The sequence below is a fragment of the Aquarana catesbeiana genome, linkage group LG05 (assembly GCF_042186555.1).
Source record: "Aquarana catesbeiana isolate 2022-GZ linkage group LG05, ASM4218655v1, whole genome shotgun sequence".
Taxonomy (NCBI): Eukaryota; Metazoa; Chordata; class Amphibia; order Anura; family Ranidae; genus Aquarana; species Aquarana catesbeiana.
In genome coordinates this window covers 600,482,964-600,496,870 of record NC_133328.1, presented here as the reverse complement: position 1 = coordinate 600,496,870, position 13,907 = coordinate 600,482,964, and the positions used below count along the sequence as shown (strand labels likewise).

Here is a 13,907-nt window from a genome sequence, read left to right as displayed (position 1 = left end):
CCAAGCCCACGCACAGCACAAACTCTACGAGGAGTACGTATACGCAACATGGCTAGAAAATGGTCGGCTGCTCAGAACGAAGTAACAGAACGCACTGAAGAACAGCAAGGCCTGTGAAGAGCGACCTGAAAAACAGTAACGAGCGGACAAGATCGCACTGAATAGTACAATACGAACTGACTGCACACACTGAAGAGCAGATACAAACCCACAAGCACAAACTGAACAGCAGAAAACGATCTGAAAACCACGAGTCTGAAAAAGCGCAAATCGTCTCTCACCAAACTTTTACTAACACGAGATTAGCAAAAGGAGCCCAAAGGGTGCCGCGCTTGGTTCTGAACTGGCCTTTTCTAGTCTCGTTGTACGTGGTGTACGTCACCGCGTTCTTGGCGATCGGAAATTCCGACAACTTTGTGCGATCGTGTGTACGCAAAACAAGTTTGAGCCAACATCCGTCGGAAAAAATCGTAGGATTTTGTTGTCGGAATGTCCGATCAATGTCCGACCGTGTGTACGGGGCATAAGTGTATACAGTATTAATAGCATCTGCAAAGATACTATATACTGGAGTTTACGCAGCTATGATGCTATACTAGTAATGGTGTTGAGCAGCAACTTATATAGTGAACTGCATTCTGGTGCTAACAGACCCTTGCTGGGAGGTACACTTACTTACACTGACATCAATAGTGACACTAATACAGTGATCAGATATATGCTGTACACTGTATTAATGACACTGGCTAGGAGGGGTTAACATCAAGGGGCAATCAAGGGGTTAGCTGAGTGCCTAACAAGTGTAATGTGTGTAATGTATGCTGCTTTTACTAACAGATCTGGCTGTTTGAAACAGCCAGATCACTGATCTGTGTACAGAGCCCTGTGTTTTTGTAAACACAGGGCTCTGTATTGTAATTAGCTATACCGATCAGCAGGTCTCAGCCATAAAGCCTGTTGACAAAACCTCGCTGTAGCCATTGACAGGATTAGCAGGGGGCACGCGCCCCCAACCTGGAACAGTACAAAATATTTTACAGCGCACACATACAAGAATGACATTTCCTGCAGGGCTAGTTAAAAACACCTGAACATATTCAAAAAATATGGGGGTTTGGTCACACTATATGGTCATATAGTGCTAAGCCCACTTACTGCGACAAAGTACCCCGAATTAGTGGGTCCTACTCTAGTAATTGAATGGAAGATCCTTTGTCTCAACCATGGGAGCTGAACTCCTCTATGTGGGAGAACTGAAGGGGATACATCCTAACACTGGTGGCCACTAATTAAGAGGTAATGAGGAGGGGGACCAACCTGGAACAGACTGGATGACCTACATGTACAGTATGTGATCTAGCCTGCCTGCGCTGTGGTAAGTAGTTAATGTGTAGTGCTAACCTCGTGAGGGCGGCTAATAGAATCTGTACCCCACTGGTTGCCCCGACTCTGCAAGTCCTCCGACACCTCTGACACCCTGAGTTCAGTCATTTTTACAGACTGTCCCCAATAACAAGAAACTTACAAAATACCAGTTAAACAGTACAAGTTTGTTTACTGTAGTAAAAAGGACACATGAAGATGCATAACATAACACTGTAGATCACAAAAGTATTTTATCTGAACACTATAACACACTTTGGGGTTTATTTACTAAAGGCAAATCCACTTTGCACTACAAGTGCACTTGGAAGTGCAGTCACTGGAGATCCGAGGGGGACATGCAAGGAAAATAAAAAACAGCATTTTTGCCTGCACATGATTGGATGATAAAATCAGCAGAGCTTCCCCTATTTTCAGATCTTCCCCTCAGATCTACAGCGACTGCACATCCAAGTGCACTTGTAGTGCAAAGTGGATTTGTCTTTAGTAAATCAACCCCTTTATGATTTGCTATTTGGTAATTTAGAATCTTTCAGTATTAAGGAGAAACACAAAGTATACAGTAACCCAAATTCAGTTGAACCTTATCTCTGTCACAGTAACCTATGTGAACAGGTTGACAGAAAGATAGGTAACTGACATTCTAATCTCTAATTCAGGTTCACTCCCCTCTGTTTCCTCAACTCACATCCCACCAATATCAAAACAGCATAACAAACACAATTCAAATTATTGTGTTTAAAGTGGCTGGCTCCTTTAAATAGAGTTCCAGAGCAAGTGAGAGCAGATCTTTTGTGCTAAACAACTTTCATCATTTGGGCAAATAAAGAGAGGATAAAAAAGGGGTTTGAATGTTACTCCTTGGAATCCAGTAAATCTTCAGCTAGCTTTGAAGTATTGAGAATAGGGTAATACTTAATGGTAAAGTAAAGCAAATTGAGTTGATCTGTGGTTGATCCTTGTTTACTTCAAACTTTTCCTATATGGCTTTAGTATTATTGCATCAGTAAGTTTACAAATGACCAGGACGTGAATACAGCACAGATGTCTGCATAATGTGTTCAATGGAGTGAATAAACTGGCTTTCAGTAGCACCACAAGTACCAGAAAGCTGGGCTGAATAAGTGATATCTATATGCAGTGTCTTAATAACTAAATGGGCACATGCCCGTTCACCACACAGGTCACAGAAGCTGCTGGTAGCGATGTTAGTGATGATGAACACTTTTTCAGGCACTCCCTCTGGATCCTGGCTCTGGGAATGGCATCTAACCTCCATCACACCCTGCCACGGCCTACCCGGATCTGAAGTGCAGGCGTAGCTGATGGGCCCAGATCAGCCTCCAGTCCACTGTAGATGGGAAACGATGCTGTCCGCAGGTGTCCCTCTTAATGCAGAGTTGAAGCTACCTTCTGTAGAGTCCACGATTCCACAGCAGCTCCCATTGACACAGTGCCCCTGCTAGCAGATCCAAGCCGGCATCCCAAGAGAGCGATGTAGTCCTAAACCAGCCCTTTTATATAATTTCCCAGCATTCTGTTCTCCTCTCCTGTTGCAAACTGGTAGTGGTACTTCAGATCAGTCCTGCTGGAATTGAAGCCCCAGTATTCTGAACTACACATCCCAAGATGCTTTGCTCTGCTCTAAGTTTTGTCTCAAAGGAAATGACACATGGAGTCCAAACCTATATTAGAGGGAGACATCTCCACATTAAAAACTAATTTCTAGTACAGTCGCATTGATTACTCTTTGGATTGTGACCTTGACTTTTATTGGAATACAATTGCAGCTCAGTCTCTTATGCCGCGTACACACGGTCGGACTTTTCGTCTACAAAAGTCCGACAGCCTGTCCGACAGACTTCCGACGTACCTTCGGCGGACTTGCGGCAGACTTTCTTACGAACGGACTTGCCTACACACGACCACACAAAAGTCCGACGGATTCGTACGTGATGACGTACACCGGACTAAAATAAGGAAGTTCATAGCCAGTAGCCAATAGCTGCCCTAGCATGGGTTTTTGTCCGTCGGACTAGCACACAGACAAGCGGATTTCGGGTCCGTCGTACTTACGACGTAAAGATTTGAAGCATGTTTCAAATCTAAAGTCCGTCGGATTTGAGGCTAAAAAAGTCCGTTGAAAGTCCGGAGAAGCCCACACACGATCGGATTACCAGCCAGCTTTAGTCCGTCAGCGTCCGTTGGACTTTTGTAGACGAAAAGTCCGACCGTGTGTACGCGGCATTAGCAGTGGTGTGGCACTTCAAGTTCCATTTTTGTTACTCTTATGATCCAGGCATGCTTGCTAGAGTTGGATGGACAAACTCACTTTTTCTCATTGCAGTTAAGCAATACAGCTTGGTCTACTGGTTGGACATTAAAGGAACATCAGCATACTCATGAGATCGGCACTCGATTCCTTCTATCTACACTACTATCTAACACTCTTCAGTGTTAAAGCTGAACTCCAGGAAAATATCTTAATACACAATTCCATAACATAAGGGAGCAGTTTTATCTGCTAAGGCTTTTGTATTCTTGCCCTTACAGTCCTGAAATTTACACAACTCTGCCCCACTCATGTGGTGATCATCAATGGTTTGGTTGATAAATAACCCTAACACTAGACCTAACCCAAACACTAACCCTTTGCTTTCTTAGAAAGTTATAAGACGACCAAATCTGTGCTGACATGATGGGCACATGTTTTTATTGAGAAAAAAACCATGTCAGTAACAGCTTGTGGTGGATGTCTTTTAAGGTATACTCAGTGTGCACTGTTGTTGGTTTGGCCATGGCAGAAAGAAAGCGGGAAAGTTCAGACCTCATACCTAGAATTAAAAAGCACTTCGAAACATGGGACCAAGTACTAGATGTACTTTGTCCTAAAGGCGTTAGAACTGTAAAATAAAAATTATAATGATAGATCTTTAATCCAGAGAAGAACTGTGGTTAGTTCTCCAAGATGAGCCATTCTCAATCAGAATTCAGTGGAACCCACCCTCGGCAAAGTTACTGGTATGGTCAGAATACCTCTCTTATAGACAAGCTAAAAAGATTTGTCTGTAAGGGTGGCATTATGACCACCACGGTAAGGGAGGCATTTTTCTCAATGACTGATAACGTAAGGGGAATTCTCTCCACTAAACCCCAATTAAAGTATGACTAAAGACAATGTTTTTTTCTATGTTTTACAGTAAATAGATGACTAGAAGACAACTATAGATTCCCTTACTTTGGAGGGATTTACTCTCACTTCCTGTTTTGGCTATGGGACATAACGTGAAATAAACCCTCCCCATTGGGGCACACATAGCAAAAAATCTGATTGGTTAAACCCTCCCTTACCCTACCCAAAATTTAAAAAAAAGAGTTTTGCCTTAAGTTCTACTTTATGTAATTTTTGCAAGGGTTCCCTAAGACCAAAATATTACTTAAGGCAGCCTTTTTCAACCCTGGGGTGCCTTGAGTTTTCTTCAGTGGTGCCTTGGTAAAATGCCTAAAAATTGCCCTAAAACTCTATACAAGACGGTGGGTGGATGAAACCTGCTTTTTAGTTACACAAAGATTGTCCATAATTTTAAAGGGTGCCTTGACTGAGAAAAGGAAGAAAAACACTGACTTAACGGTTCCTTCAGGGTAAAAGGAGTTGCAACAACCTATCTGCTAAAAACTGTGTACAATGCATGCAAATAAACTATTGCATGGTTTTAAAGCATTTTGGAGCATTTTTAGCATGTGCCTAAAACCTCTGCTTAGTACTGTATATGACCACTGACACCCGTCAGTACTTTAATGTCCTATGTATTGTTTAAGCACCTGTCTCACCCAATCCCAGTACACTAAAGATGACACTATCACAGCTGCAGGAAGGAGAGACTGCCAATGTGATTTTGTGTCATTCCCTCCTGTCCATTTATCCATTTCAGCAGATGTTGCAGTACAAAAAATAAATAACTTTAGCAGTGATATCAGCAATGCTTCAGTGAAGATTTATTGTATAATATGTTATTGAAATATTTCCATTTGCCTGCAGATCACAAAAAAAATGTATATCCTGTGCATTATCTCTGGGTCATTTCAACCATTTCTGTCAACATTCAGCATTTTTTTTAAATCATTAGCTGAAAAAATTTAGGAACAAGTTTAAGTCTTCAGTTTAGTTATTTCTTGTTTTTTTTGTTTTGTTTTGTTTTTTTAATCAGCACAAGGGACTGATGTTTGGTGTCTGGTAAAGGGAGGGGTATTGCCATCAGGCAACTCTTTGTAGGACATGTTCCATCAAGCACCTCGTATCTCAAACACAGCTTAAAAGTTCAAGTAGGAAAGTGCAAAATAGGAGGTGTGTAAAGGGCTACAATAAATTTATGCAGGGGATGTACACAGTAAAACCTGCCAAAGTGTTTCGGGGGTTTGGACAGTCACAATTCATCAGGGATAAAAAGAATTATACATAGGATTCCATAAATAGCCAAGAACTGTGGGGGAGGCATCATTGGAATAGATAATAGTTTATTTCTTTCATACTATCTTAATTTTTTCAGTGCTGTCCATACCTTTTCTTTTTTCGTTTTTTTTTTCACAAATGATCATTTGTAATGCATCTTGCTGATAGAAATATAAAATGTGGTTCAAGTCATTTTAAGGGGTGTTGTAGGGAACTCATATGGGGGCATAGATTGCAAAGGGAATGTACTGTAATAGCAGTAATCTCTAGCAGTCTCATGTAATGTGCCTCCATTTTACGACTGTCTCCTGAAGTATGTCCTAAACTTCCAACCATCTCTTGTAATGAACACTTTAGTCTTTGACCATCTACTATAGTCATTGACCATCTTCTGTATTCCTTAACCACTTACAGTAGTCTTTCACCATCTCTTGTAGCCATTCACCATTTCCTGTAGCCTTTGATCATCTCCTGTAGTCTTTCACTAAGTCCTGTTGTCTTTAACTATCTCCTGTAGTCCTTGACCACCTCCTGTGGTCTTTGACCATCTCCTGTAATTTTTGACCATTTTCTGTAGTCTTTGACCATCTCCTGTAGTCTCTGAACATCTCCTGTGGTTATTGATCATCTCCTGTATTTTTTTACCATCTCCTGTAGTCATTGACCTTCTTCTGTAGTCATTGACCATCTCCTGTATTATTTGACCATCTCCTCTAGTCATTGACCTTCTTCTGTAGTCATTGACCATCTCCTGTAATATTTGACCATCTCCTCTAGTCATTGCCCTTCCCCTTTAGTCTCCTATAGTAAGTCTGCAGTCTCAGATAACTTTCTGTACCATTAAATTCGCTGATTACTGTGGACACTTGAGGCCCTCTATATTAAAAAAAGTGGACCACCACTGGTATACACCTTGTTATTTTTGCTCTTAGGCAGAACTTTTGCATTTCAAAGCTTAATATGGCCAACGTGTTCTTTGCTAATGAGATTCTTCGCTATGCTATTTCACTTTTACCCTAGCTGACCTTTGATAAGACTTGTAATGCTTATACAATGATCTTCTGCCAAACACCTTAATTCTGGAATCAGGGCTCCACGCTTAATATATTTAAACCATGTTAATTATTAGGCATTGTCAAATATGGTAGATCGAGGCATGTTGATTTCCGCCGTGTAAAAATAATTAAAATGTGCAAAAATGCTTTGTCTTGTCAGTTTTAATTTGATCTCCATTCAGCGTGCTGATTTTACTTATAATTATACGTGGGTGTCAGGAAAATCTTGTCATTACAAGTGAAGAAAAGAAAAGAGAAAAATCACAATTTTTTTTTTTTTTTTATTATCCCCTTTGTCTTTCACCCGATCCCCCACCCCAACTACCTTACAATGATTTGTTGTCACAGCGTGAAAAATCTTCCCTGTTCTTCTTAATGTTCTAACTCCCTCTTATGATGCCAATGAGGGCAGCATAGAATTTATCCTAAGCTGTAATGATTGGGTAGCCTGGACCAATTTTAGGTATTAATGATTAGATAGGAGAGCTGAGGCTAAGCCAAATTGTTCCTATTCCAAATGAGCATTAAAAATGGAAAATGAATTGCCTCCACTAAGTAGTTTCCCTAACCTTTGCTGTTTTTCCCTGGCAGTGTTACCGGTTGCCATGGCAATTGCATTGATGTTTTTGGAACACAAAATTCATTGAAAAACTGTAACAATAGTAATAATCATTGTTTGACCTGAAATATAATTTATGTGTGTGATAGCAATGCTGGCACTGTAAATATGAATTATTGTGTGTGTGCTGTTTGCACATCAAGCGTTGCATTGTGATTATCTGGCTAATTTTAGGTTATTATTATTACTATTATTATTATTATCATTATCAGGGCTGGTCAAATCACACAGCAGCTTGACACAGCATGTTTTTTTTTATGTTAGAGTGGAATTCCAGGCAAATTGATTTAAATAGAAACTTTATATAAGTTACAAGCTTATGCAAAACTTTTGACAATTGCTGCCAATTACTGCTAGTATAATTACCCAACTTCCGCTTTATAGTAAACCGGAAATAAAACCTCCTATCCTTTTCAGTCAAGGAAGCTGCCATCTTAGCTTCTGTTTGATCTCCAACTGCCATGGTGCTGCACATGTGATCACTTATGACACCAGTCATTGGATGGTTTGACAGTTTGGTTGGGTCCACATGCATGTGTGGCAGTTAGCATTCCCGACACACCGGGAATGTAACTGTTTTTTGAAACCATTGATTCAATGGGTGTAGTTACACTTTAAAGTGCATTTTTTACTTTGGATAGAGTAGGCTCGTGGGGTTATTTGTTGCAGCCTGTGTCCTCTTGAGGAGATTTTAGTTCACTTCCTGTCCCCAAAGTCACAACAAAAAGTAAAAAAAAAATAGCTGTAGACAATTATTACCAGAACAGAATTTCCAATCACTTTTTGCTCTATTGACAACTCAAAACTTTCGGATTTCCCATCACTTTCTGGCTCTGTGGCAATGGTCAACAGGACAAATAGAGAGTATGAATCTACAACAGGAAGTAAAAAGAAAATGTCTATGAAATGAGGGGAGTTCTTCTCATAGACAGTTGTCACCAGAACAGGGTTCCCCATTTAAGGATTTCTCCTCACCTCTTGTTCTGCTGACAACTCTAAACTTCTGGATTTCCCATCACTTTCTGCTTCTGTTATAATGGTCAACAGAACAAATAGTAAGAGTGAATCTACAACAGGGAGTAAAAAGAAAATGTCTACGAAATGAGGAGGATTCTTCTCATAGACAGTTGTCACCAGAACAGGGTTCCCCTTTGAAGGATTTCCCCTTACCTCTTTTTCTGGTGACAACTCCAAAATTCTATATTTCCCATCACTTTCTTCTTCTTTGACATAGGTCAACAGAACAAATAAGGAGGGTGAACAGGGAGACGGACAACAATAAAAACCTGACCAAGGTTCTATGTTTTTCCCTGCTCAGATTGAAACTACAAAAAAGGTTTTGGCTATACATACATTTTAACATGGTCAAAATACCTTAATACCTTACCAGAAATCAGGCCAAGAGTGGAAAAACTGTGAACCCCAAACAGTACATGGGACCTGCTCAGTGCCATTATCTTTTGTTGTGGAGTTGTTGCCACTACTGATGAGATTATTATACACTATGTTTGGTTTAATTTAGTTTACTAAAAGCATATATAACCCCAAGAACAAAAATAAAATATGTGACAGCTGACCAGTCATTAGATGTGTTGACAACTTTAGTTTTTTTCAGGCTTTAATTGTTTTATTTATATCTGGTGATCCTGCCATTACAACGCTTTTTGTCCGAGGGTGATAAGGCTTACTAACTGTACTGTATCAATGGAGGATCAGCATTATCACACTTAGATAGAACTACGTAACCCTTCTCCCTCCTGCCTTCTCCACAAAGCTAGGTTCACACCTGTGCTCTGCCCTTTAGCAGATGCATGGCGTAATCATGAATTATTTCGGGCGCTCTCAGGCATCTGCAAATATGGGTGTTTGCTCACACCCCAAACAGTGCATTGTGTTTTTGGCAAAGAGTCAGGCATTTCTTATCTATGTTTCTTGTGTGTAGGGCAGACCATTGAAATTAATGGACTGCCCTACATGTGGTGTGTGGGAATGCGTGAAAAACACGCTGAAACCCACCTATGCTTGGCTGCACCTGTAGGTGTGTGCTAAGACTTAGTCAGGAGGTGATGTGTAGCCCGCAGTGAGAACTGGAAATTTATATATCTGCTAGGAGTGCAGCAGTAGGGTTCACTATTCCTATGGGACAAAATACATGTCGTACTTTGTCTGATGTTTTTAAAGCTTTCTAACCCTAGATATGAGGTATGGCTGCCCCCCTCCTGACACAATCAATCTGACAACAGCCATGAAGGAGACAACTGTGTGACAGACCCAACCAGAACAGGGGCTTTTGGAGAGGACTGCAGGGTGGCCTCTTGCCTGCTGACTATGGGCCCTGGTTTTTAAGGGAACACTACTCTTTGGGTGGTGTGTGCCTGGGGGACTCTTAGAGTGGTCTTGCTTCGGATTTAAGTCCATGTTTCCCCAAAATACACAGACTCTGGAAACTGGAGGATCCATATACACATTTGGAGTCTCTATGCCTCAAACCAGCAATGACTGCTTCAGACTTTGAGACACAGAGCAGATGTTAATATAATCAACTTAAGCCAGCTGATGCTGGGGTCTCCTGATATAATCAGTTTAAGGTGTTATGTGTTAAGTGTCTTTCGCCCATTGGTAATTGAGTCAACTATTGTTTTTGTCTGTATGCTCATCTCTGTGTTTATACTTATGATAATATGTAATGTACTTTGTTGTAGACTTGTTGCCGTATGGTTTGGTCCTCCCCTGACTAATCAAGACTAGTTGTTTAATTAGCATACTATTTATGTTGGCTGTTCCTTAGCTATTTTAATTATATTCCAGTATACAGTTTCCTTTGCATACGATAATGTGATTAGGCCCTCAACTGATCAGGTGTTCTATATATTCTGTGTGAGTTTTCAATAAAGGGAGTTCCAATTTGCATCTAAGCTAGTACCGTATAGTCTTGGATGGTCAGCTATAATATCTGGTTCCTGGCTCCAGACTGGAGGAAGCTATATCTTGACGGAACCACCCAAGCAAGGCACTGAACGGTTCCATCCATAAACTGATTCATAGCTACTGCTTGTCTCAGCTGTGAGCACTTTCCCAAGACCAGCAATGGCAAGAGGAATACAGCAGGAGGGGAGGGAAGCAAGTCGTAACCTCATAACTAGGGTTAGAAAACACTTGGAACCAGGGGGCAAAGTGCCACATGTACTTTAAAAGGGGTTGTAAACCTTCATGTTTTTTCACCTTAACCTTAAGTGACCGGCCCCCCAGCCCCCCCGTTTTACTTACCTGAGCCCTGGAACTTGACCCGGCAGGGATGCGCTGTCTCTCTGCCCGGGGTTCTCGGCTCTTGATTGGATAGATTGATAGCAGTGCAGCCATTGGCTCCCACTGCTGTCAATCAAATCCAATGACCCGGGGGGGCGGGGCCGAGTCATACATTCGGTGGCTATGGGCGCCAAATGCTGGACCCAGGAGCGCAAGGTAACCCCCTCGGGAAATCGCTTCTCAAAGGGGGTTATCTGATGTGGGGAGGAGCCGTGAGAGCCGCCGGGGACCCCAGAAGACGAGGTTTGGGGCCACTCTGTGCAAAACCAGCTGCACAGTGGAGGTAAGTATGATATGTTTGTTATTTAAAGAAAAAAAAAAACGAACCCTTGCAATCGCTTTAACCCTTAGGAGACAGAACTATAAAAAAATGTAATTATAGATTTTCTTTAAGAAGCAGATGCCCAGTCAAATTTAGTAGCCTACACTTCCTGCATTAAAAAAAAAATGAATGTAATGTGCTGCAAAATTTTGTGCCTTTTATATCTGCTTGGAGTTCAGCTGTAAATGTATCTTTCTGATCTCAGATGGTTGGGAGGTGTCCATTATGTAATACAGGATTATTCTGTCATTACAGGCTCCACTGAAATGTCTCCGTAATAGAACATCATCAGAATGAAGGCCAATCCGCCCTTCAGAAAGCGACAGCAAGCTTCCACATCACTTCCACAAGAATATTTTCTACCAGATGTCATTGAGAGGAAAACTGCCGAGGGTCGTTAAGCTGAGATTTCTTGCTGCCTGTTACATTGTGCTTAAATGCTCTGCCTGATATTATGATCTCTCTCCACCTATATAGCATCACTCGCTGGTGTTCCACTGTGATTAATATGTTCTCAGTTGACCCTCTGCTACATACACAGACACATGTCAATTTAAGACTAGCCATACACGATAAAATTGTCATTGATCAATCCCACAAAACTGGCTATAGACTTATGAATGTGAGGATTCAACCGCTGAGCGGACTGTCACTCGCATGTACCCTTAGCATGCCCCAAGCATCCAAGTTTATCCAGCAAGGAGGAATAGAAATCTAGCAGGAAGAAGTAGCAGACACCTCATATCATTTTATGAAAACAATAGTTATCTGACAAGGTTTTCAAATCTTTGTTGTCCTCAGGATCGATTCGCTGTAGTGATGTCTGCAGTGTTGCCATAGACTTGACATTGCCCAACTGAAAGCCATAATCTATCATCTTAACCAATAATTATACAATGGGTGGGTCAGCCAAAAACACTTTCTAGCCTGGCTGTCAATCAAAAACTTACAATATATGGCCAGCTTAAAGGTATACTCCTCCTTTTGAAAAAGTTCATACCCCACCCCCCCTTCCTCCCTCCTCAAACTGATTCCCCTACCTCCCTTCTACCAGAATCTTGGGATGCTTCTCCCTGCAGGATTCTGTTTTTTTTTTTTGTTTTTTTTTTTTATAGAGCTACTTTTTCCATTCACAGGGATTGATCCCCTCTGCCATTACTGATCATGCTAGCAGCAGGGCAGTGACATCACTGCACTTGCAGTTCATTGTTTACTCCCTCCAGCCCCATACTAAATGGTCCGTACCGCTGTACAGACCTTGGGCTGGGAGTAAACAGTGCAGGAGACTGCAATTGGGAGGCACTGATTGAGTTTGCAATGATCTGCAGGCTTGAATGCAAAAATTTAATAAATGCACATTTTTTATTTTATTAAGGAGGGCCTTCACTGAAACCCCCCCTTTTTATATGTTATGCTGGGTTGACCTTGATTCGCATACTCACCTGCCTAGCAAATCCAGCATTGTCCTGCTGTGAGTCTCTGCACTACTGCCACAAGCCAGGCCTGGCACCGCCATCCTCTTCTTTCCTAGGGAGCTCCGGTTGTCTCTCAGTTTCTTGCAGCTGGCCCCTGATAATGCGCTATAAGTCCACCCATCAGTCTCCTGGGAAATATGGCATGGATATGCTTGGAGGTTGTGGAAGCAGGAACATATCATTATAGCCTGAGCAACACTGGTGGCAGGGAGCAGAGCCTGGAGAAAGGAGGAGGGCATAGATTAATTTAGGGGTGTAAAGGACCATTTAACGTGGGTGAATTTATTACATTTTTGCAAAAGGTGGACTGCTTCTTAAAAGGCAAATTGCAGCCAAATGCCTTTTATTTCTGGCTGTGGGGGGGCAAATGCTCATTCCTCCCCGGGTGGTTATCTGCTACATATGGATACGCAGTGATAGACGGTTTGAATGGAAAGCAGTAGCTATAAAGTATACTGGACAGCTTTTGTCACTGACTGGGGGTCCTGCTCTAAACAATGTCTGAATGTTGACAAATCTCTATTCAAGTCCAACATATCTTATTAGTTCTTGCTGGGGATGGCATATGCCCCCCGACCTAGGCCTTCACTAGTGATTACTTATACATGGAGATGTTATTAAAGTCATAAAAGGGGGGCAGATAGGTAATGGCAAACAGGTGCCACTGACTGCGAGTTCCGCTCTAATCAATGTCTTTTTGATGAAGAATCTCTATTCATGTAAAACATATCTTATTAGTGCTTGTCCAAGGGCAAATGCCCCCCAGCCCAGTCCTCCCCTGGTGCTTTCTTATCAATGGAGACAATGTGATTGAAGTTGTAAATGGGGTACAGATAGTTCCTGTATAATGGCCAATATGTGTCACTGATTGCGGGTCTCTCGCTAATCAATGTCCTAATGTTGAAGAATCGCTATTCATCTCCAACATATCCTATTAGTGCTAGCCCCGGGGGAATGTCCCCCAGCTCATTCCTCACCTGGGGCTTTCATATATATATAGCGATGATATGATCAAAGTCATAAATGGGGAGTAGGTAGATGTTGATGAATCTATTCAAGTCCAATATATCTTATTAACTTCTGCCTAGGGCAAATGCCTCCCAGCCCAGACCTCCCTAGGTGATTTCTTATGGAGACACTGTGCTTGAAGGTATAAACAGGGAACAGATGGCTATATTATGGCCATCATGGTCACTGACTGTGGGTCTCGCTCCAATTAGGGTCTGAATGTTAGCAGGGACACCAGTCAAACATATCACATTAGTACTGGCCTGGGGGAGCGGGGGCAAATGCCCTC

At 41.8% G+C, this 13,907-nt stretch overlaps 1 protein-coding gene across 1 annotated transcript in view; it reads left to right on the top strand.

Moving 5' to 3' along the window:
• The window catches only part of SAMD12 (sterile alpha motif domain containing 12), a 909,099-nt gene extending 896,979 nt beyond the window's left edge, over window positions 1–12,120 (top strand). The window contains exon 5 of the mRNA XM_073632177.1: window positions 11,391–12,120. Within this exon, the coding sequence (XP_073488278.1) occupies window positions 11,391–11,413 (23 nt within the window). The 3' untranslated portion in view covers window positions 11,414–12,120. The remainder of the gene's footprint in view (window positions 1–11,390) is intronic.
• Window positions 12,121–13,907: the final 1,787 nt, after the last annotated feature.